The 25,664-nt window shown below is 39.0% G+C and overlaps 1 protein-coding gene across 1 annotated transcript in view; it reads left to right on the top strand.

Moving 5' to 3' along the window:
* ITFG1 (integrin alpha FG-GAP repeat containing 1) overlaps positions 1-25,664 on the top strand; it is a 296,021-nt gene that overhangs the window by 53,265 nt on the left and 217,092 nt on the right. Inside the window, exon 7 of the mRNA XM_061385926.1 lies at positions 17,021-17,082. Within this exon, the coding sequence (XP_061241910.1) occupies positions 17,021-17,082 (62 nt within the window). The remainder of the gene's footprint in view (positions 1-17,020; positions 17,083-25,664) is intronic.

The following is a 25,664-nucleotide window of genomic DNA, read 5'->3' as shown; positions in this document are numbered from 1 at the left end:
AAATGAAAATTATAACCCCCTTAAACTCAATTTCAGGACGCTTTCAGGCTCTCATCAATCTAACTTTTTTTTTATCTTACAACAAAAGTTCTTCTGATAATGATTTGACTGATAAGGGAAGCAGGGTGGGAGTAGGTTTGTTTACCCAACATTAAGGTCCTTCAGTCACATATTAATAATAATGTGTGTGTGTGTTCCAGAGTGTGGTGTCTAAGTCTCTAGTCAGAGCTCTGCTAAACATGGAGAATCTTCATGTAGGGACCAATGTTTCAGGATAGGAAAGAGAAAGAAAGGGAAAGGAAGTCTAGATAAAAGTTTATAAACTTAAAAAGTGAAATTTTAAAATGATTTCTGGAAATTTAGGCTTCTTCTTTAGGATAGTATCTTGTGAATGAGGACCCATTCAAATACATTCCTCATATCATCTACTAAATTAGTGCATTTGTACAGAATATTACCTGGCAGCATTGTTTGATATAGGGAATCTAGGAAATAGGGTTGGTTCTTTGTGAACAAATATGTAATCAAAGTAATAATCTCTCAGAGGTTTTAATCTAGTACCTGAAATTAACTCTGCAGACATGTTTTAAATTTTTTCCTCATGCTGCTTAAAATATTTTGAATTGTTTTTCAATATTTTTCAAGTGTGATTTTCCATATTTAAAAATTATATTTCTGTAGCAACAACAGTTGGCTGGAGCTAACTAGTTGCCATCCTCTTTGGTCAGTAGTGACCTGTTTTTCATTTCAGTTCAGTTCATTTCAGTTCAGTTCAGTTGCTCAGTTGTGTCCGACTCTGCGACCCCATGAATCGCAGCACTCCAGGCCTCCCTGTCCATCACCAACTCCTGGAGTTCACCCAAACTCACGTCCATCGAGTCGGTGATGCCATCCAGCTGTCTCATCCTCTGTCGTCCCCTTCTCCTCCTGCCCCCAATCCCTCCCAGCATCAGGGTGTTTTCCAGTGAGTCAACTCTTCACATGAGGTGGCCAAAGTACTAGTGCCTCTCAGTTCCCTTCCTCCTACTCTTTCTCCCATCCAGATAGCTGTAGACAGTTTGTATGCCCTGTGCCCTTCTACTATTTGATGATCTCAGTTGTAGCGGAACCTCTTAAGTTAGATCTTCATGCCTCATAGCATTTGAGTTGATGACCTCTCAGCTTCTGAATGCAATTAAACTCCTGCTATGAAAGGGAAGAGTTGTTGGCATTAGCTGGTTTATCTTAATGACTTCAGCAATCTGATGGCTCAGATGGTAAAGAATCTGCCTGCGATGCAGAGACCTTGTTTGATCCCTGGGTCAGGAAGATCCCCTGGAGAAGGGAACAGCTACCCACTCCAGTATTCTGGCCTGGAGAATTCCATGGACAGTATAGTCCATGGGGCCGCAAAGAGTCAGACACAACTGAGCGATTTTCACTTTCCAGCAGTCGTATGTCCTTTGGTACACTGTTTTATGAACAAGTGGAAGCAGATGAAAGATAATTTTATTCTATACTCTTATGCTGCCCTTTCACTAGTGTAACTGGAACTAAGAAAGACAAGACAGTACTACAGAACAGATGTAAACATGAACTTGGCAAATTCTCCTTGTTCAAACATTCTTTGTGAAAATGTCTGATGGTTCCAGAAAATACCAGTATTTTATTACCTGTGTTTTTTCCCAAATGAACCATGAACTTCTTTGGAAATACAGTGACTCTCAACATTGAAGGAGAACTTCTTCATGTAGGAACTCTAAATGACATTATGAATATTTCTTTTTAAAAATTTCCACTGTAATATTTGTCTTAAAAGATCGAAATGTACTGAAAGAATACAGTGCCAGAAATCACAATTTTTAATCTCTTCCTTCATACCACAGTATATCAAAAGGATTTTAGGTGCCCATTATTAATGATTTATCTTTGTTTTGATTTTTCCTAACATGGTTTAGTTCGCGTAGTTAAACTTACAATTCAAGTTTCTAAATTCCCAAGGCTTCCTTTGGATGCCAGCATTAATCAAAGGGTTCTTCATTTGAAAGGAAGACTGTGCTGCACTTGGCAATGATTCAAATGCAGTAAAGCTTGGTCCTTTCAAACTATGAGTGGAGATAATTGAAGCATAAACCATTTAATGTTTTTGCACACACTTGACTGTGTATTTTGAGGAGAAGAAAGTGCATGTACATTGACTATTTTCACTATTTCACTTGTTAAAAGAATCTAATGAACAAGGATTCAATTGACTTTGGGACTTATATCTTGAATTTTTCACTAACTCATAATGCCGTCTTTTGATACAGCTGATTTCTTCAAATGAATGCCAGTGATGTCAGCTATCATCATAATATTTCTGTTAGCATTTTAATATTAGTTTTCAAAATGAGAAAGGCAAACCCATATCCAGAATATATAGCTTTACTCCTGTAAACTGAGTTGTTGCCACTTCTACAGTAGATGAGATCCAGTGTAATCGCCATATCCCCAACTCCTTATTGTTTCTCATTCTGCACCCCATCTTTTCTACCCACTCCTCAACCCCTACCCTCACAGTATAGTCTCATACTTACTGTCCTGGTTCCTGTCAGTGCTTGTTAGCTAGGTACTGCACTTAATTCAGGCTGTAGTCCCTTTCTCCCTCAAATGACCATCACATTCCTAGTCAAGTTATCTTGTACTGAACCCATTTTTGGTTTAATGGCAGCAGAGAAGATGGGACAGACTGCAGGAAGTGAGAGCAATGTTGCCTAATGGGGTAGAAAATTTTTTCAGCAAGAGAGCTAGCCTTTAGGGGTAATTTCTCCATCATCTTCAAATGAGAGAATGTTAGCCTTTAACAGTCCACTTCTGAAGGCTCTGAAAATCCATTCAAGTGAATCTGGGGATTCAGGATTTTCATATTATCAACTAGGTGTTCCTATCCCATGGGTCTAGTATCATTTTTTACTGTCTAAGGCTCTAACCTTAATATAGCAGACCTGCTTAAGTTGAGAATTTAACCTTCTTGTCTATAGCCATACCATCGTGAACACACCCCATCTTGGAAGATTAGCTAACCTTGATACTAATCTTAATTATTAAGCTAATCTTAATACTAATCTTGATTAGTACTTGGATTTAACCTTCAGAGCTCTTCTAGGCCCTCACTCAGAGTTCTTCTGCTCTTACCATTAAGACCATTAACTTCTGGTCTTATTTCCTTGCCCTTCAGGATAGAGGTAAAAACCTCTTGTTTTGCTCCCCAAGAGGCTTTCCTTGCCCTTTAGGATAGAAGTAAAAACCTCTTGTTTTGCTCCCCAAGAGGCTTTCACACTTAGCTTTTAATATTTATTACTTATGCTCAGGCTTTGTATCTTTCCTGTTTCCTGAGTTGAGCTTTGCAAAAGCCATCTTAATTCTACTGTCTTTATTTGTCGTTGTGCAGTCTTTAAATTGTGTCCAAATCTTTGCAGCCCCATGGACTACAGCATGCTAGGCTCGCCTGTCCATCACTATCTCCTGGAGTTTGCTCAAATTCATGACCATTGTGTCGGTGATGCTATCTAACCATCTCACTTTCTGCCACCCCTTTCTCCTTTGGCCTTCAATCTTTCCCAGCATCACAGTCTTTCCAGTGAGTTGGCATCAGGTGGCCAAAGTAATAGAGCTTCAGTTTTAGCATCAGTCCTTCCAATGAGTATTTGGGGTTGATTTCCTTTAGGATTGACTGATCTCCTTATGGCCCAAGGGACTCTCAAGAGTCTTCTCCAGCACCACAATTCGAAAGCATCAGCTCTTCAGCACTCAGCTTTCTTTATGGTCCAACTCTCACATCTACACATGACTAATGGAAAACCTATGGCTTTGATCAAATGGACTTTTGTATACAATGTGATGTCTCTTTTTAATACACTATCTAGCTTTGTCATTGCTTTTCTTCCAGGGAGCAAGTGTCTTTTAATTTCATGGCTACAGTCCCCATCCACAATGATTTTGGAGTCTAAGAAAATGAAATATGTCACTGCTTCCACTTTTTCCTCTTCTGTTTACCATGAAGTGATGGGACTAGTTGCCGTGATACTAGTTTTTTGAATGTTGAGTTTCAAGCCAGCTTTTTTATGATCCCCTTTCCCCCTCATCAATAGGCTCTTTTATTCCTCTTCACTTTCTGCCATTAGGGAGGTATCATCTGCATACCTGAGGTTATTGATATTTCTCCCAGCAATCTTGATACCAGCTTGTGATTCATCCAGCCCAGCATTTCATATGATGTACTCTGCATGTAAGTTAAATTAAGGAGGATGACAATATACAGTTTTGAGGAGTCTCAGTGACATGTCATAGCATCCGTTAGTTTTATTGAGTACATTTCCTTTAATTTTATCGTGTACAATACTCTTAACCGTATAGGATGGTAAGAACTTTATTGCTTTGTTGACCAAAATTTTTTTCAAGCTGTTATTCTCATTCAGTCAAACTCTGAGGCATTATTCTGCATATTGAGTTGTTATTAAATAATTGTCTCAATTTTTATTTCTTTGCAAAATGAATTATTTTTCTGTAACTCCTTTATATAATTGAATGATGAAATGAATTTTTTAAAATATCTGATTTATAAGGTACTTCCAGTCCCTCATCTTACTTTACTATTTTTCAAAGTCTTATTAAATAACTAGTGAAGCTGTGAAAATAGAATCAACAAACATCGTGGGAGTAGCAAGAAATGAGCCTAGAAATGTAGGTAGGTAGGCTTTCACCTGACAGATGAGATTTACCCTATATCCTGGAAGAGAAAGAATGAGATCAAATTTGCACTTTTCTATTTTAATCATGCTGATGACAGTGTGAAGGATCCATGGGTGAAGGAGAGAAGATTGATTGTAGGTATGTCATCTTGCAAATCACAGATACTGTTTGGGAGTTTTCCTAGTGGAGTATGGAAATAAACACTTCATTAGGAGTATATGATTAAACAGATTAAAGAAATTACCATTACAAAAGACTATATTTCAGACTTTCCTTATGGTATAGTGGATAAGAATGCACCTGCTGATGCAGGGGACATGGGTTTGATCCCTTACCTGGGCATATTCCACATGCTCCAGAGCAACCACGTATATGTGCCACAGCTACTGAACTGTTGCTCTAGAGTCCGAAAGCTGCAACTACTGAGACCATACGCTCTAGATCCTATTCTTTGCAACAAGAGAAGTTCATGCAACACAAAGAAGAGTAGCCTCCACTTGCCCCACTTGCAGCAACAAAGACCCAATGCAACCAGAAATAAATAAAAAGTCCAAATTAACCAAAGATTAAAAAAAAAAAAAACCCTACATATTTGTATTCATAGGCAAAGCATCTTTAGTGTGGTGAAAATAAATGTAGAGATATTTGCTACATTGACATAGACAATTGTTCCACTTTTCAGAGTTAGTTTTGGGTTCAGCTGGGCTTCCCAGGTGGTGCTAGTGGTAAAGAACTCACCTACCAATTCAGGAGACTGAAAAGATGCAGGTTCCATCCCTGGGTTGGGAAGATCCCCTGAAGGAGGATATAGCAACCCATTCCAGTATTCTTGTCTGGAGAATCCCTATGGACAGACTAACCTGGCTGGCTACAGTCCAAGGGTTGCAAACAGTCGGACGTGACTGAAGCAGCTTTAGCACTCAGGCACGCAAGCAGCACACACAATAATAAAGTTAACAAGTTACTTAGCCTTCAGAGGGTTCTATGAAAATCTTTATCATTATGATTATTACATAAATCAGCTTCATTAAATTCGTATGAAGCCTTTACAGAAAACATATGAATGATAGTTTGCTAAACGTATTTAATGGGATGAAAAAGAAAACCTTTTCTTTGAGATAGTCATGATCTTTATAACACTTTCATCTTTTAAAAGTGTGGAAGGATGTCATTTTAATATTCCTTTGAGTCAGCTCATCATTCTAAAACTTCCATATTCATTAAATAAAATTGGCATTACACAAAGGTAATAAATGATGCTGCTAGAGTAGACTTGCAGATTACCTGGCCTTTGCATTAATAGGTTGTTTGATTTGAATGTCAACCTACTGTTTTTCAAACCATCTTTTTTAAATTCTTGCACTTTTTAATAACACTTTTTAGTTGAAATATATGGAAATAATTGTACTACTTAAAATTTGAAATACAATTTATTGCTCAGTTAACATGTGTGCTAATGATTGTAGGTGCTGTAATACTATTATTTAAAATAATGCTGAAATTCAGTGGAGACGCAGACATAGAGACCAGACTTGTGGACAAAGTAGAGGAAGAACAGGGTGGGATGCTTTGAGAGAGTAGCATTAAAACATATACATTACCATATGTGAAATAGATTGCCAGTCGGAATTTTCTGTGTGACACAGGGAGCTCAAACCCAGTGCTGCATGACAACCTAGAGGGGGTAGGATGGGGTAGGAGGTGGGAGGGAGATTCAAGAGGAAGGGCAGATATGTATACCTATGGCTGATTCATGTTAATGTATGGGATTAAACCAATACAGTGCTGTAAAACAGTTACTCTCCAATTAAAAATAATAATTTTTTAAAATAAATTAATAATACTGAAATATGACTATGATAAATAGTAAAGTGTTGCTTTTAGAGTGAGAAAGCAAAAATGTGATTATGATTAGACTATCTTTTAAAAAAATATAGCCTGTCTTAAAATGTGTAAGATATAAAAGTAGTACACATAATTGTTTTTAAAAGTAAAGAACAGAGGAGGAACAAGATGGCGGAGCAGTAGGTGGATGTGGAGTACATTTCTCTCCACGGATACATCAGGAGTACACCTTCAGACACAGAAATGCATGCAGAACACCAGCTGAGAGTGGACAGGAGTACCTGACCAGTGGAAAAGAATATATAGAACCATGCAAAACTTGGTAGGACAAAGGAACTAGGGGGAAAAGGGAGTGAGTGTTAGTAGGACTGGACTGCCCTCAGTGGGTGGGGGAACTGAAGCAGCAGTCCGATCCCCACATCGGGGCAAGTGTCTGAGTCAGAGGAGAAACATTTAAGGCTGAGAGTGAAAAAGCTGATCTGTGAAAGCCTAAATGGAATGAGAATCAGAGTACTTGCTGCAGCCATACATAACCCCGGACAAAAATGCTGGTCCCCTGGAAGGCGCAGCAGCTGGGAGCTGGAGTTTAGGGATTGTGGATCAACCCCAGGGTGAGGGCTGCTGTTGACTGCAGAGAGACAGATTGAGGGGATGTGAAGTAGGAGTTCGTGGTGGGAAATGCTAGTGGAGGAAAGCCAGGCAGTCATGGAAGCAAGGCAGTACTGCTGAGTCACGCATAGGGGGTGAAGCCATCACTATAGCCTCTCTCTCCCCACATGCCAGCATTGGCAGCTGAACAAGAGAGAGGCTGGCCTATTAAATGCCTGATGCATTTGAGTACAGAGTAGGACCCCACCCAAGGTGCTCCTCCAAGTGACTGATGCACCAAACTACAGAGTAGGGCCCCACCCAGAGTGCCCTTTTAAGTGCCTGAAGCGCCAGTCTACAGAGTGGGACCCCAGCCAGGAGGGCCCCCTCTATGTGCCTGACTCGCGAAACTACAGAGAAGGACCCTAGGCAAGGGAGCCCTCTAAGGGCCTATACAGGCAGAGCTAGAGAGAAAGTTTGGCCCAAGAAACCTTCTGATCACCAGCTACAAGAGGCTTGGAAAAAGACCATAGGGCCATAACTCCTGTGGCGGAGGCAGTCCTTGTCCCTGCACAGTTGGTACCGCCAGAGTCCCCATGAGCCAAGCAGCTGCACCACCTGCACGCTCAACTCTCACTGAGGCAGAGCTGCCACAGGCAAAAAAGTCTTGCCTCTATGCACGCAGGATAGCTTTGGTCGTGTCCAATTCTTTGCGACCCTGTAGACTGTGGCCTGCCAGGCTTCTCTGTCATGGAGGGGGCTTCTCCAAGAAAGAATACTGGAGCATATTGGCCAATAGTGATTGCCATACCCTTCTAGAGCACTATATTTCCTACTGCCCTAGCTGCCAAACCCCCTGAATACCTGGTGCTGCCAGACCCCTGCAACCCAAGCAACTGTAGCACATTTACACCTGGCTCTCACAGGTTAAACCCAAGTCCTCTGGAGCAGCCTTAGGAGGAAACCGCTGTGGACGACCCACATGTAGAGGTGGAAATAAAACCACAGTTGAAACTCAGGGGCAGTGTGGCTAAGGAAGAAGACCCAAAACATTCCCATCAGCTGTACAGTTCGGTTCAGTTCAGTCGCTCAGTCATGTCCTACTCTTTGCGACTCCATGGACTGCAACACACCAGGCCTCCCTGTCCATCACCAGCTCTCGGAGCTTACTCAAACTCATGTCCATTGAGTCAGTGATGCCATCCAACCGTCTCATCCTCTGTCATCCTCTTCTCCTCCCGCCTTCAATCTTTCCCAGCATCAGGGTCTTTTCAAATGAGTCAGTTCTTCACATCAGGTAACCACAGTATTGCAGTTTCAGCTTCAGCATCAGTCCTTCCAATGAATATTCAGGACTGCTTTCCTTTAGAATGGACTGATTGGATCTCCTTGCTGTCCAAGGGACTCTTAAGAGTCTTCTCCAACACCATGGTTCAAAAGCATCAGTTCTTCAGTGCTCAGCTTTTTTCATAGTCCAACTCTCACATCCGTACTTGACAGCTGGAAAAACTATAGCTTTTACTAGACGGACCTTTGTTGGCAAAGTAATATCTGCTTTTTAATATGCTGTCTAGGTTCAAGCCGCACATTAAATCCACACAATCAACTAGGTAGACTCTCTGTCCATGGAATATATAAAAGGCCATTGAGAGCTCCTACAAAAGAAAACATACTAGTTCTGATAGCTGTGGACATTGGCGGCCGAGAACACACAGGAGTAAGACCAGATTAGAATCTCAGCTGCGTCCACAGCAGGTCCAGGGACCAGCACAGTATTGGAGGTCATCCTAAGGTGGACTGTGACTCCCAGCAAGGCAAAGAACTCTGACAGCAGTGATTGAACAAAAATATTTATTATTCCTTTTTTTTTTTTTACTTGTTCTGTAGATTCTTTTGTATTTTTTTTCCCTTTTTTCCCCTTCTCTTGTAGTTGTCGATTTTATTAGCACTAATAAACCCAGTTAAACTTTTGAGCTTTTTTTTTTTTTCTTTTTCCTCAGTCACATTTTTATTGTTTTCATAAACCTCTGCTTCTGTGTTGGGCTTTTGCAGGTCTCTGCAGTTTTCCTCTTTTTGTTTTTCTTTTTGTTTTTTTGTTTTTTTTGATCTCTTTTAAAAATTTTAATTTTTAATTTTTTAAACCCATTATTATTTTTTCTACATTTATTCCTAGTGTTCTTTTCCCCTTGCAGTTAATCTTTAATGTATAGAAATCTTCCTCTATGTCTATTTAATTTTGCGTATCTATTCTTTCCTTTCCTCTCAATGTATTTGTTAGTTTTGTTTGCACTGCTTTATTCCCCACTTGGCACCTTGCTTTAGTTTTGTTTTCCAATTTGTGCTTTAGTTAGTTTTGTTTTTAACTGGTAAATATAATTTTTTATTTCCTTTGTTCACTGGGTCAACCTACTATATTTTTGTTGGACTGTGTTGACTTTGCTCTTGGGTGTATATGTGTATATTCCATTATTTTAATTCTAATTTGCCTGATTTTCTAACTGCCATTTGTCTGTGGTTCATCTTTGGTTTCTCATTTTTGGATATTTGTTTTAATCTCACTTAATGCCATAACAAACCACTTGTGGAATCTTTGTTCCCAACCAGAGATCAAGCACTGAGCCTTTGGAATGGTAGCACTGACTACAAGACCCTAGACTACCAGAGAACTAACCCTAGGGAGTATCACATAGTGAGAACTCACACAAAGGAAACCATGTGAATACAAGAACCAGCATCACCCACCCACCAGTAGCACCCTGTGCAGTAGCCCCTCATCTGAACAACAAACAAAAATACAAATCCAATATCAGCAGACAGGATTACCACATCACTCAGCCTTGCCCATCAGAGGAAAAACAAACAAAAACTCAGCACAGATCTCACCCTATAGGAAGCTTACACAAACCACTGCACCAGCTTTAGGGGGCAGAAACCAAAAGGAAGGAAGAATTCAACCTTGAAGCCTGGGAAAATTAGACCTCAAACACAATAAGTTTAAAATATATGTAATAAAATAGCAGAGAAATACTACACACATGAAGGAACAAACTAGAAACACAGAAGTCCAAATAAATCAAGAGCAAATAGGCAAAAAAGAATTCAGAATAATGATAGTAAAGATGATGAAAAACCTTGAAAGCAAAATGGAGAAAATGCAAGAATCAATTAACAAAGACCTAGAAGAATTAAAGAATAAACATGCAGAGACAACACAGTTACTAAAATTAAAAATACTCTAGAAGGACTCAATAGCAGACTATCTGAACCAGAAGAATGAATCAGTGAGCTGGAAGATAAAATGGTGGAAATAACTTCTGAAGAGCAAAATAAAGTAAAAAGAATGAAAAGAGCTGAGGACAGTCTCAGAGACTTCTGGGACAATATCAGATGCACCAACATTGAAATTATAGGGGTCCCAGAAGAAAAAGAGAGAAATGGTATGAGAAAATTTTTGAAGAGATTATAGTTGAAAATTTCCCCAACATGGAAAAGGAAATAGTCAAGCAAGACCAAGAGGCACGAAGAGTCCCATACAGTATAAACCCAAGGAGAAACATACCCAGACACATACTAATCAAACTAACAAAGACTAAACACAAAGTAAGAATATTAAAAGCAGCGATGGAGAAGCAACAAATAACATACAAGGGAAATCCCATACACTTAACAGTTGATCTTTCAACAGAAACTCTGCAGGCCAGAAGGGAATGGCAGGATATATTTAAAATACTGAAAGGGAAAAATCTACAACCAAGATGAATGTACTCAGCAAGAATCTCATTCAGAATTGATGGAGAAATAAAAAGCTTTTCAGACAAGCAAAAGTTAAGAGAATTCAGTACCACCAAACCAGCTTTACAACAAATGTTAAAGGGACTTATATAGTCAAGAAATACAACAGAAGAAAAAAGATCTACAAAAGCAACCCCAAACAATTAAGAAAATCACAAGTAATCAATAATTACTTTAAATGTAAATGGATTAAATGCTTCAACCAAAAGACACAGACTTGCTGAATGGCTACAAAAACAAGACCCATTTATATGCTGTTTACAAGAAACCTACCTCAGACCTCATGACACATATAGACTGAAAGTGAGAGGATGGAAAAATATACTCCATGCAAATGGGAAGCAAAAGAAAGCTGGAGTAGCAATCCTCATATCAGACAAAATAGACCTTAAAATACAGAAGATTACAAGAGATAAGATAAAATGATAAGATCATTACACTACATAATGATCAAGGGATCAATCCAAGAGGGAGACAGAACAATTGTAAATGTCTATACGCCCAACATAGGAGCACCTCAATACATAAGACAGACGCTAACAGACCTAAAAGGGGAAATTGACAGTACTGCAATAATAGTAGGAGACTTCAACACCCCACTCTCACCAATGAACAGATCATCAAAACAGAAAATTAATAAGTAAACACAAGTCTTAAATGATACATTAGATGAGCTGGACCTCATTGATATATTCAGGACATTCCATCCAAATGCAGAAGAATACACCTTCTTCTCAAATGCACATGGAATATTCTCCAGGATAGACCAAATCTTGGGTCACAAATTAAACCTCACTAAATTTAAGAAAGTTGAAATCATTTCAATCATCTTCTCTGACCACAGTGATATGAGACTAGATATCAATTACAAGAAAAAAACTGTAAGAAACACAAACACATGAAGATTAAACAACATATTTCTAAATAACCAACAGGTTACTGAAGAAATCAAAAGGAAAGTCAAAAAATCTCTAGAAAGAAATGACAATGGAAATACGACAACTCAAAACCTATGGGATGGAGAAAAAGCATTCCTGAGACGAAAGATAGCAATACAGTCCTACCTCAAGAAACAAGAAAAACATTGAATAGACAACCTAAATTTACAGCTAAAACAACTGGATAAAGAAGAACAGAAAAGCCCCAAAATTAGTCGAAGGAAAGAAATCATAAAGATCTGAGCAGAAATAAATGCAAAAGGAATGGAAGAAACATTAGTAAAGATTAATAAAACTGAAAGCTGGTTCTTTGAGAAGATAGACAAAATTGACAAACCTTTAGCCAGACTCATGAAGAAAAAAAAAAGACAAAAATCAAATCAAAATTAGAAATAAAAAAGGAGAGATTACAACAGATAATTCAGAAATACAAAGGATTATAAGAGACTATTATGAACAACTATATGGCAATGAAATAGATAACTTGGAAGAAATGGACAGATTCTTAGAAAAGTTCAATCTTCCAAGCCTGAACCAGGAATAAATAGAAATTATAAACAATTACAAGCACTGAAATTGAAGCTGTGATCCAAAATCTCCCAAAAAACAAAAGCCCAGGACCACATGACTTTACAGGAGAATTCTTTCAGATATTTAAAGAAGAGCTATGCTGGATCATCGAAAAAGCCAGAGTTCAAGAAAAACATCTATGTCTGCTTTATTGACTATGCCAAAGCCTTTGACTGTGTGGATCACAATAAACTGTGGAAAATTCTTTAAGAGATGGGAATACCAGACCACCTGACCTGCCTCTTGAGAAACCTATATGCAGGTCAGGAAGCAAAAGTTAGAACTGGACATGGAACAACAGACTGGTTCCAAATAGGAAAAGGAGTACGTCAAGTCTGTATACAGTCACCCTGCTTATTTAACTTCTATGCAGAGTACATCATGAGAAACGCTGGGCTGGAAGAAGCACAAGCTGGAATCAAGATTGTGGGAAGAAATATCAATAACTTCAGATATGCAGGTGACACCACCCTTATGGCAGAAAGTGAAGAGGAACTCAAAAGCCTCTTGATGAAAGTGAAAGAGGAGAATGAAAAAGTTGGCTTAAAGCTCAACATTCAGAAAACGAAGATCATGGCATCTGGTCCCATCACTTCATGGGGAATAGATGGGGAAACAGTGGAAACAGTATCAGACTTTATTTTCTTGGGCTCCAAAATCACTACAGATGGTGACTGCAGCCATGAAATTAAAAGACACTCCTTGGAAGGAAAGTTATGACTAACCTGGATAGCATATTGAAAAGCAGAGACATTACTTTGCCAACAAAGGTCCGTCTAGTCAAGGCTATGGTTTTTCCAGTGGTCATGTATGGATGTGAGAGTTGGACTGTGAAGAAGGCTGAGTGCCAAAGAATTGATGCTTTTGAACTGTGGTGTTGGAGAAGACTCTTGAGAGTCCCTTGGACTGCAAGGAGATCCAACCAGTCCATTCTAAAGGGGACCAGCCCTGGGTGTTCATTGGAAGGACTGATGCTGAGGCTGAAACTCCAATATTTTGGCCACCTGATGCAGAGAGTTGACTCATTGGAAAAGACCCTGATGCTGAGAGGGATGGGGGGCAGGAAGAAAAGGGGTCGACAAAGGATGAGATGGCTGGATGGCATCACTGACTCAATGCACATGAGTTTCGGTGAACTCCGGCAGTTGGTGATGGACAGGAAGGCCTGGCATGCTGCTATTCATGGGTTGCAAAGGGTGGGACATGACTGAGCGACTGAACTGAACTGAAGGAAACAAATCAAAGAAAACATAAATAGTTGGAGAGATATTCCATGTTCCTGGGTAGGAAGAATCAATATTGTGAAAATGACTGTACTACCAAATGCAATCTACAGATTCAGTGTTCAGTTCAGTTCAGTTCAGTCACTCAGTCATGTCTGACTCCTTGTGACCTTTGTGACCCCATGAATCACAGCACGCCAGGCCTCCCTGTCCATCACCAACTCCCGGAGTTCACCCAGACTCACGTCCATCGAGTCATGATGCCATCCAGCCATCTCATCCTCTGTTGTCCCCTTCTCCTCCTGCCCCCAATCCCTCCCAGCATCAGTCTTTTCCAATGAGTCAACTCTTCGCATGAGGTGGCCAAAGTACTGGAATTTCAGCTTTAGCATCATTCCCTTCAAAGAAATCCCAGGGCTGATCTCCTTCAGAATGGAGTGGTTGGATCTCCTTGCAGTCCAAGGGACTCTCAAGAGTCTTTTCCAACACCACAGTTCAAAAGCATCAATTCTTCAGCGCTCAGCCTTCTTCACAGTCCAACTCTCACATCCATACATGTCCACTGGAAAAACCATAGCCTTGACTAGACGAACCTTTGTTGGCAAAGTAGTGTGATCCCTATCAAATTACCAATCACATTTTTCACAGTACTAGAACCAAAACTTTCACAATTCATATCAAAACACAAAAGACCCCAAATGGCCAAAGCAGTCTTGAGAAAGAAAAATGGAGCTTGAAGAATCAACCTTCCTGAGTTCAGATTATACTACAAAGCTACAGTCATCAAGACAGTATGGTACTGGCACAAAAACAGAAATATTGACCAGGAGAACAAGATAGAAATCCCTGAAATAAACTCATGCACCTATGGGTACCTTATTTAGACAAAGGAGTCAAGAGTATACAATGCGGCAAATTCAGCCTCTTCAATAAATGGTGCTGGGAAACCTGGACAGCTACGTGTAAAAGAATGAAACTGGAACACTTCCTAACACTATACACAAAGATAAACTCAAAATGGATTAAAGACCTAAATGTATGACCAGAAACTATAAAGTTCTTAGAGGAAAACATAGGTAGAACACTCAATGACATAAATCTCAGCAAGATCCTCTATGACCCACCTCCTAGAGTAACAGAAATAAAAAACAAAAGGAAACAAATGGGACCTGATCAAACTTAAAAGCGTTTACCCAGCAAGGTGAAAAGACAACCCTTAGAATGGGAAGAAATAATAGCAAATGAAACAACTGGCAAAGTATTAATTTCCAAAATATACAAGCAGTTCATACAACTCAATGCCAGAAAAACAAACAGCCCAATCAAAAAGTGGGAAGAAGACCTAAACAGACATTTCTCCAAAGAAGACATACAGATGGCTAACAAGCACATGAAAAGATGCTCAACATCACTCATTAGAGAAATGCAAATCAAACCTCACACCTGTCAGAATGGCCATCATCAAAAAGTCTATATACAGTAAATGTTGGAGAGGTTATGGAGAAAAGGGAATGCTCTTGCACTTTTGGTGGGAATGTAAATTGATATAGCCACTATGGAAGATGGTATGGAGATTCCTTTAAAAACTAGGAATAAAACCACCATATGACCCAGCAATCCCACTCCTAGGCATTATACCTTGAGGAAATTGAAATTGAAAGAGACTCATGTATCCCATTGTTCATTGCAGCACTATTTACAATACCTAGAACATCAAAGCAGCCTAGATGTCCATCTACAGATGAATGGATAAAGAAGTAATGGTACAATGGAATATTACTCGGCCATAAAAAGGAACGCCATTTGAGTCAGTTCTAATGAGGTGGATGAACCTAGAACCTATTATACAGAGTGTAGTAGGTCAGAAAGAGAAGGATAAATATCGTATTCTAACACATACATATGGAATCTAGAAAAATAATACTGAAGAATTTATTTACAGGGCAACAGTGGAGAAACAGAGAATAGACTTATGGACATGGGAAGAGGGGAGGAGAGGGTGAGATGTATGGCAAGAGTAACATGGAAACTTGCATTACCATATGTAAAACAGATAGCAGCAAGAATTTGCTGTATGGCTCAGGAAACTTCAGGTCTGTATCAATCTAGAGGAGTGGGATGGGGAGGGAGATGGGAAGGAGGTTCAAAAGAGAGGGGATATATGTATACCTATGGCTAATTCATGTTGAGATTTGACAGTAAACAGCGAAATTCTGTAAAGCAATTAGCCTTCAAAAAGATAAATTAATTAAAAAATATAAAATGTTTAAAAAGATGCGTTTAATTGCATCATTGTGTAGGGTAGCTGCTGCTGCTGCTAAGTCACTTCAGTCGTGTCCGACTCTGTACAATCCCAGAGACGGCAGCCTACCAGTCTTCCCCGTCCCTGGGATTCTCCAGGCAAGAACACTGGAGTGGGTTGCCATTTCCTTCTCCAATGCATGAAAGTGAAAAGTGAAAGTGAAGTCGCTCAGTCGTTCCCGACTCCTAGCGACCCCGTGGACTGCAGCCTACCAGGCTCCTCTGTCCATGGATTTTCCAGGCAAGAGTACTGGAGTGGGATGCCATTGCCTTCTCCAGTGTAGGGTAGCACTGATCCCTAAAACATATTTTTGTTGTTTCATTCTATGATTGTTACCACTTTCAATCTACCAGAAAGAATATGCAGGTGGTCTTCAATTGTCTTGTTTTCTTTGCTTAGGATGACATATTCATTAGGAAAAGTGGGACTAGCTGTGGAACTATCAATTATCATTATAGAAAAATATTTTTTTTAGCTTAAGAGACCTATCTGAGATTTTAATGGTACTTGTAAAAACATTGCTGTAATAAAATGAACTAGAATTATGAAAGAAAAAAAAAGTAAAGAACGCCTTTGAATGACTAGTACTAAATGCTCCCTTTAAATGCATTTTCTTTAATTGTATTAATACAGGGTCATCTGCTTTATTTTCTTTGATGGATCAAGCATGTTAAAATAAAGTTTACAGACTTTGCTGGTGTCCAGCAGTTAAGACTCCACAATTCCACTGCAGGGAGCACAGATTCCATCCCTGGCCAGGGAAATGAGATCCTACATGCCATGTGCTTAGGCAAAAAAAAAAAAAAAAAATACTGATAGCATTCCTTGTTGAACTTGCAAGGAGTCACATCACCCATCATTGATGTTGCTTAGATCTAGATCTTATAAACTGTCAATAAGCATCATTTGATATACATAAATATGTGTATATATATAAAATTTAAAATATGTTTAAATACAACTGTATAATTACTGTTTTATGTATTGTATTTCTTCCGGTTTAAATGTACACATCAGTAACAAAGCTTACAATTCTGTTATTTTCCTCCTAGATTTATTCCTCACGACATTGTCTGCTTCTAGTACCTTCCAGTTTGAGATATGGGAAAATTTGGTAAGAAATCTTTTCTTTTAAGCATTTTTAAATGATGGCTTTCAATGAAAAGCACACAGTTTTAGAAAATAAAATGAAAGTAATCACTTGGTCGATTGATCTCAACAATAAATAGAACAGTTTTAAGAGCTTTTGGTTGCATTGCTGCATTCAAACTGCTGAATATTGCTGAAGGAAATGATTCATTCAGCATCAATTCCTCTGCAGGTTTTTAAGCATGACTGCCAATTAAACCAATCAGTCTGCCCTAATGCGCATGTTAACAGGGACCCTGCTAGGCTGTCAGCTGGTGAGAGAGGTGCCTGTCATTTAATTTGTCAGCATGATGGTTTGTTGAAGAAAACCCCTTTTAAAAGACTTATTTTTCCTCTTTGCCTTCAGGCTTCTATTAAAAAAAAAAAAAGAACAACAGTCACTAAATTTATTGCCAAGTTGACCAGGATTAACGAACCTTCCCCAGTAATTTTTTGAATTGCAAGTAGAATATTCCCAAACTGTTGTCATGGTTTTATTTTATTTTTAGCTTGAGGTAGATTATATGAAAGATGAATTAATGCAGAATAGACTACCCCAAGTTTTAAAATTCAATTATGGGTACAAAATAGAGGATAGGATTTGAGGACAGGCCAAACTGGCCAACTGAGTGACATTCATGAAATAATGGTCAAGTATTAAACCTCACTTTTCTCATGTGGGAAACAGAAGTAGAATGTCTGCTTCATAGACTGTGAAGATTAAAATGAAACAGTGTTTGTAAAGTACCTGGCACACAGTAGACACTTGGCGAATTTTAGTTTGAGATCACTTGATTTCCCAGCTTTTTACTCTAGATTGTCTCTTATTCAATCCAGATTAAACCCATTGCATTTTAAGAGATTTTTGTTAAAGTACTCATGAACAATAAATAGATCTTAAAAAATGTAAAGCACAAGCCCATGGAAGAAGATTCATTATTTGCCATCTCTTATAGCAGAGTCATAACTCAGATTTCTTCATAGGAGGAAACTAGGAAGAGGGAAAGAGCTTTGTTTAGATAAAATTAGGGCTTTTGAATATTACTAACTACACCCCAACTAAGCAATCTGATCTTTCTTTCTCTTTTAATGAGGCAAGGAGAAAGAAGAAAGACTTCTACACTGGAAAGATTTATCTTTGTTTAATGTACATCTTTTAAAAATATAGTTGTATTTGTGTTTCTGATGATAGATATATGGTTGTTATATTCTTAATGGTTACTGTATATGAAATCTTCCACTAGTAGGGGATATTCATTTTTAGGTGACCTTGAAATCAAGTGAATCTTGAGGTTTTAGAAAGTGAGAAAATCAGTCATTTTGATGGATTATTAATATCCATCTGGGAGAGAAAAGCCTCATTATTAATAACTATATATTTATATAATCAGGGACTATTAAGTATTTTATTTCCTCTCAGCCTAGGCTGATTTAAAGGTAATAAAATGAAGCAACTTTCACTGGAGAAAAATCATGAAGAGACTAGATTTTGGAGAGGGGATCTTTTTTCCCTTTGTTATTTTTTTTAAACAAAATTAATAAATTGTCTATTTGCCAGTAGAGACTAAGGATTCTTCTTGTGGTAAAATAGCTGGATCCACACGGTATTTGTGTTATCAGTAATATAAAACTCATTAGTACAAATTAAGGAGAATGTAGACTCAAAATTAACTAGTTCAGATTAAGTTTTGTAAAATGGGAGAATCATTTTTTAATTAGTGACTGGAGAAGTTGCAGTAACACATTCGTTGACCAAAAAGCCTTCAAAACATAAAAAGTCGTATTAGCTAGTAGAGGAATATGAGCTGCAGCACATCTTTTTAGTCAGCTGTGGTGTGCACAGCCACGGTAGATGCTCTGGGAGATCAGAAACTAACCGAAGACGAGGACGAGGGCGAAGATCTGAGTGTAGGCAACTCTGACTGATGTGATGAGATGTACTAACTCCATGTTACAAGGAGTTAAGAAACAGAGCAGTTGCTTCCATTTGGTAGCAATAACCATAATAATTCTTCTAGCTATGAACCATAACAAAGTTCATACATAACTCACAATTGCCAAAACATGGGAAAAACCTAAATGTCCATTGACAGATGAATGGTTAAAGAAGATGTGGGGGGGAGGGGGTGTGTGTGTGTGTCTGTGTATATATATAATGGAATCTTACTCAGACATAAAAAAGAATGAAATACTGCTATTTGCAGCAACTGGAGATTCTCTACTAAGTGAAGTAAGTCTGATAGACATACATGATATCACTTATATGTGGAATCTAAAATGCGGCACAAATGAATTTACCTATAAATCAGAAATAGACTCACAGACATAGAGATCTGACAGAGTGTGGTTGCTAAAGGGGAGGACTGGAAATTTGGAGTTGTTAAATGCAAACTATTACATTCAGAGTGGATAAACAACAAAGTCCTACTTTATATAGCTCTGTCTAATCTCCTGGGATAAACCAAAATGTAAAGAATATTAAAAAAAGAATGTATATCTGTATATAATGGAGTCACTTTGCTATACAGCAGAGATTGGCACAATACTGTATATCAATTCTACTTTAATTAAAAAAAAAAAAAAGAAGGAAGAAGAAAAATCATCCAGCCTAAAAGGGCCAAGACTGAAAATTTCTAACGTAAAGGGTGGTGGGTGTTTATTCATGGGTTTTGATTTGCCTTTCTTCTCTTAACTCTTTCTGTTCATGATACTTCTCTGTTCTCTTCCTTGTTTCTAGTCCTACATTTCTAATCATTTTCTTGATATATCTCTTATCTAAAATAATTTCTTTTCCTGCTCCCAATTAGACCTTCCTTTGTGTTTTCTATTACCTTTGTGTTGGTAGGCATTCTGTGTTCTCATATCTATCCCTTATCTGTCCCTAGCATTCCACTCCTTTAATCATCCATCTGTTTCCCTGGATATAGTAAATTCTACTTTTTTCCCCACCTCCAGATTTTCCATCTGATACACAGTATCCAGAGTAATTGCAACAATGAAAGCTCTATTTATCTCACTCTCAGTCCTAAAACCTTTAGGACTTAAGCTTCTCAATAAATTTTTAAAAGATCAAACTACTTAGTTTAGGAGTCAAGGCCTTTGCTGATCTTGTGTAAAGCTATTCTAATCCATATTCTGGCCCAAATCAGCCACTTTCTACTCTATGTCCTCTATTTCCTGTGCATATCCTTTCCCTACTCTTCCTTTTCTTTCAGCCACTAAAATCCTGTTCATCTGCATTAGCCATTTCAAATACCACGTCTTCCTTAAAGCCCTCCCTGATGATCCTGAGTGGACCAAATGGAAGCAACTGCTCTGTTTTTTAACTCCTTGTAACATGGGGTTAGTACATCTCATCACATCAGTCAGAGTTGCCTACACTCAGATCTTCGCCCTCCTCCTCATCTTCCGTTAGTTTCTGATCTCCCACAGCATCTACCGTGGGGCTGTGCACACCACAGCTGACTAAAAAGATTTGCTGCAGCTCATATTCCTCTACTAGCTAATACTGTTTTATATGTTTTTAGGGCTTTTCGGTCAATTAATCTTACTGCAAATTGTCCAGTCACTAATTAAAAATGATCCTCCCATTTTACAAAACTTACACTTATGACAATTCTTACAAAACTTACAACAATCATTTTATTGTTACAAGAATTGTTATGAACATAGGAGTGCCTATATCTTTTTAAGTTATAGTTTTGTCTGGGTATATGCCCAAGAGTGGGATTGCTGGATCATCTGGAGCTCTGTTTTCTGAGGAACTTCCATACTGTTTTCCAGTGGCTCTACCAATTTACATCCCACCAGCAGTGTAGGTGGGTTCCCTTTTCTCCACGCCCTCTCCAGAATTTTATTGTAGACTTTAATGATGGCCATTCTGATTGGTGTGAGGTGGTCCCTCATCATAGTTTTGATTTGTATTTCCCTAATAATTAATAATGTTGAGCATCTACTGGCCATAGGCCAGATGATTCTTTATTGTGGAGATCTGTCCTTTAACTTGTTTACCAGTATCCCTGGCCTCTGTTCCCTTAGATTCTAGAAGCCACCTCCCACTTGAAACAGTCAAAATATCTCCATACGTTGCCCAGTGTCCTCTGGAGAATAAATACACCTCAAGTCAAGAACCATTGCTTTATGAATAAAGATGTAGATACAATGATAGTCATCATATGTTGCTTCGTGATCATTTTTAACATTATAAATATGGCAGTCTAAATACTAAATATTAAAACCTGCAGGCCAAAGCATAGGTGGTCATCCATGAAAGGATACTTATTACAACATAGCACCTGTGATTAGAATTCAAGCACAAAATGTCAACTCTCCTGTCAATGGCAGTGTGTTTAGCTGCTTCAGTGATGGATAGCAGATATAATAGTATTACTACTAGCATTCCTGGTCAATAATTGTTAATGTTGACTAAGTACATATTTGTGCATATGCTGAACTAGTAAGCACTTTATATGCATTATTTTCCTCATCTTCACAAAAACTTTGTAAAAGTTCATTTTATATAAAAGTAAACAGATGCTTGGAAACGAACAGAAATCATTCTGTCGTTTTTGAGATTGCGTCCAAGTGCTGCATTTCAGACTCTTTTGTTGACCATGATGGCTACTCCATTTCTTCTAAGGGATTCCTGCCCACAGTAGTAGATACAATGGTCATCTGAGTTAAATTCACCCATTCCAGTCCATTTTAGTTCGATGATTCCTAGAATGTCGACGTTCACTCTTGCCATCTCTTGTTTGACCACTGCCAATTTGCCTTGATTCATGGACCTGACATTCCAGGTTCCTATGCAATATTGCTCTTTACAGCATTGGACCTTGCTTCTATCACCAGTCACATCCACAACTGGGTATTGTTTTTGCTTTGGCTCCATCCCTTCATTCTTTCTGGAGTTATTTCTCCACTGATCTCCAGTAGCATATTGGGCATCTACCAACCTGGGGAGTTCCTCTTTCAGTATCCTATCGTTTTGCCTTTTCATACTGTTCGTGGGGTTCTCAAGGCAAGAATACTGAAGTGGTTTGCCATTCCCTTCTCCAGTGGACCACATTCTGTCAGACCTCTCCACCATAACCTGCCCATCTTGGGTGGCCCCACACAACATGGCTTAGTTTCACTGAGTTAGACAAGGCTGTGGTCCGTGTGATTAGATTGACTAGTTTTCTGTGATTATGGTTTGTGTGTCTGCCCTCTGATGCCTCTTGGAACACCTACCTTCTTATCTGGGTTACTCTTACCTTGGACATGGGCAAACCATTGAATATCACAGTAATCCCAAGTCTATGCCTCAACCAGTAACACTGAAGAAGCTAAGGTTGAACGATTCTATGAAGACCTACAAGACCTTTTAGAACACCCAAAAAAGATGTCCTTTTCATTATAGGGGACAGGAATGCAAAAGTAGAAAGTCAAGAAACACCTGGGGTAACAGGCAAATTTGGCCTTGGAATACAGAATGAAGCAGGGCAAAGGCTAATAGAATTTTGCCAAGAGAACACACTGGTCATAGCAAACACCCTCTTCCAACAACACAAGAGAAGACTCTACACATGGACATCACCAGATGGTCAACACCAAAATAAGACTGATTATATTCTTTGCAGGAAAGATGGAGAAGCTCTATACAGTCAGCAAAACAAGACCGGGAGCTGACTGTGGCTCAGATCATGAAATCCTTATTGCCAAATTCAGACTTAAATTGAAGAAAGTAGGGAAAACCACTAGACCATTCAACTATAACCTAAATCAAATAGATTTAAGGGACTATCTCTGATAGACAGAGTGCCTAATGAACTATGGACGGAGGTTCGCGACATTGTACAGGAGACAGGGATCAAGACCATCCCCATGGAAAAGAAATGCAAAAAAGCAAAATGGCTGTCTGGGGAAGCCTTACAAATAGCTGTGAAAAGAAGAGAAGCAAAAAGCAAAGGAGAAAAACAAAGATATAAGCATCTGAATGCAGAGTTCCAAAGAATAGCAAGGAGAGATAAGAAAGCCTTCCTCAGCGATCAATGCAAAGAAATAGAGGAAAACAACAGAATGGGAAAGACTAGAGATCTCTTCAAGAAAATTAGAGATACCAAGGGAATATTTCATGCAAAGATGGGCTTGATAAAGGACAGAAATGGTATGGACCTAACAGAAGCAGAAGATATTAAGAAGTGGCAAGAATACACAGAAGAACTGTACAGAAAAGATCTTCACCACCAAGATAATCACAATGGTGTGATCACTCACTTAGAGCCAGACATCCTGGAATGTGAAGTGAAGTGGGCCTTAGAAAGCATCACTACAAACAAAGCTAGTGGAGGTGATGGAATTCCAGTTGAGCTATTTCAAATCCTGAAAGATGATGCTGGGAAGTGCTGCACTCAATATGCCAGCAAATTTGGGAAGCTCAGCAGTGGCCACAGGACTGGGAAAGGTCAGTTTTCATTCCAATCTGAAAGAAAGGCAATGCCAAAGAATGCTCAAACTACCGCACAATTGCACTCACCTCACACACTAGTAAAGCAAGGCTCAAAATTCTCCAAGCTGGGCTTCAGCAATACGTGAACTGTGAACTTCCAGATGTTTAAGCTGGTTTTAGAAAAGACAGAGGAACCAGAGATCAAATTGCCAACATCCACCGGATCATCGAAAAAATAAGAGAGTTCCAGAAAAACATCTATTTCTGCTTTATTGACTATGCCAAAGCCTTTGACTGTGTGGATCACAGTAAACTTTGGAAAATTCTTTAAGAGATGGGAATACCAGACCACCTGACCTGCCTCTTGAGAAACCTATATGCAGGTCAGGAAGCAACAGTTAGAACTGCACATGAACAACAGACTGGTTCCAAATAGGAAAAGGAGTACGTCTAGGCTATATATTGTCACCCTGCTTATTTAACTTCTATGCAGAGTACATCATGAGAAACGCTGGGCTGGAAGAAGCACAAGCTGGAATCAAGATTGCCGGAAGTAAATATCAATAACCTCAGATATGCAGATGACACCACCCTTATGGCAGAAAGTGAAGAGGAACTAAAAAGCCTCTTGATGGAAGTGAAAGAGGAGAGTGAAAAAGTTGGCTTAAAGCTCAACATTCAGAAAACGAAGCTCATGGCATCTGGTCCCATCACTTCATGGCAAATAGATGGGGAAACAGTGGAAACAGTGTCAGACTTTATTTTTGGGGGGCTCCAAAATCACTGCAGATGGTGATTGCAGCCATGAAATTTAAAACCTAGATAGCATATTCAAAAGCAGAGAGATTACTTTGCCAACAAAGGTCCTTCTAGTCAAAGCTATGGTTTTTCCAGTGGTCATGTATGGATGTGAAAGTTGGACTGTGAAGAAGGCTGAGCGCCGAATCATTGATGCTTTTGAACTGTGGTGTTAGAGAAGACTCTTGAGAGTCCCTTGGACTGCAAGGAGATCCAACCAGTCCATTCTAAAGGAGATCAGTCCTGGGTATTCTTTGGAAGGAATGATGCTAAAGCTGAAACTCCAGTACTTTGGCCACCTCATGCGAAGAGTTGACTCATTGGAAAAGACTCTGATGCTGGGAGGGATTGGAGGCAGGAGGAGAAGGGGATGACAGAGGATGAGATGGCTGCATGGCATCACCGTCTCAATGGACATGAGTTTGGGTAAACTCTGGGAGTTGGTGATGGACAGGGAGGCCTGGCGTGCTGCGATTCACGGGGTCGCAAAGAGTTGGATACGACTGAGCAACTGAACTGAACTGAAACAGATGCTTACATTAGAACTAGCTTGCTCAGACCTCAAAACTGGAAACAGTGAAGCTAGACTTTGAACTAGGTAGTCTTGTTTCTAAAACTTGGCCCTTTAAATCATTGCACAGACATTCCAGAAACCAATTAGGTGAAAGAATAGGCAAAGGACATAATTGTGGCAGTGAGTTGACCCAGTTTTGAATTGAAGGACTACAGTGAAGGCCAGTAAGAACAGCACAGTACAGAACAGGACACAGTGTAGTAGATGAGTCTGAAATAGCAGCCCATGAAAAAGTATTTGCAGCTCAGAAGCACAGCACTGACATTATAAAATACCTGCATAGAAGTTAAATAAATAAGGTGACAATATACAACCTGTCTTACTCCTTTCCGAATTTTGAACCAGTCCATTGTTCCATATCTGATTCTGACTATTGCTTGTTCATCTGCATACAGGTTTCTCAGGAGACAGGTAAGGTGGTCTGGTACTCTAGTCTTTTAAGAATTTTCCACAGTTTGTTGTGATGCACACAGTCAAAGGCTTTCATGTAGTAAGTGAAGCAGAAATAGATGTTTTCCTGGAATTCCCTTGCTTTTCATGATTCAAGGAATGTTGGTAATTTGATCTCAGGTTCCTTTCCTCTTCAAAACCCAGCTTGTATGTCTAAAAGCTCTCCATTCACCTACCCTTGAATCTTAGCTTGAAGAATTTTGAGCATAACTTTGCTATCACATAAAATAGGTGCAGTTGTACAATAGTTTAAGCATCCTTTGATATTACTCTTCTTTGGGATTGGAATGAAAATTGACCTTTTCCAATCCTTTGA

The sequence above is a fragment of the Bos javanicus genome, chromosome 18 (assembly GCF_032452875.1).
Source record: "Bos javanicus breed banteng chromosome 18, ARS-OSU_banteng_1.0, whole genome shotgun sequence".
NCBI classification, from domain to species: Eukaryota; Metazoa; Chordata; class Mammalia; order Artiodactyla; family Bovidae; genus Bos; species Bos javanicus.
Note: the sequence above shows the minus strand (reverse complement) of the source record. Positions and strands in the feature narration are given on the sequence as shown.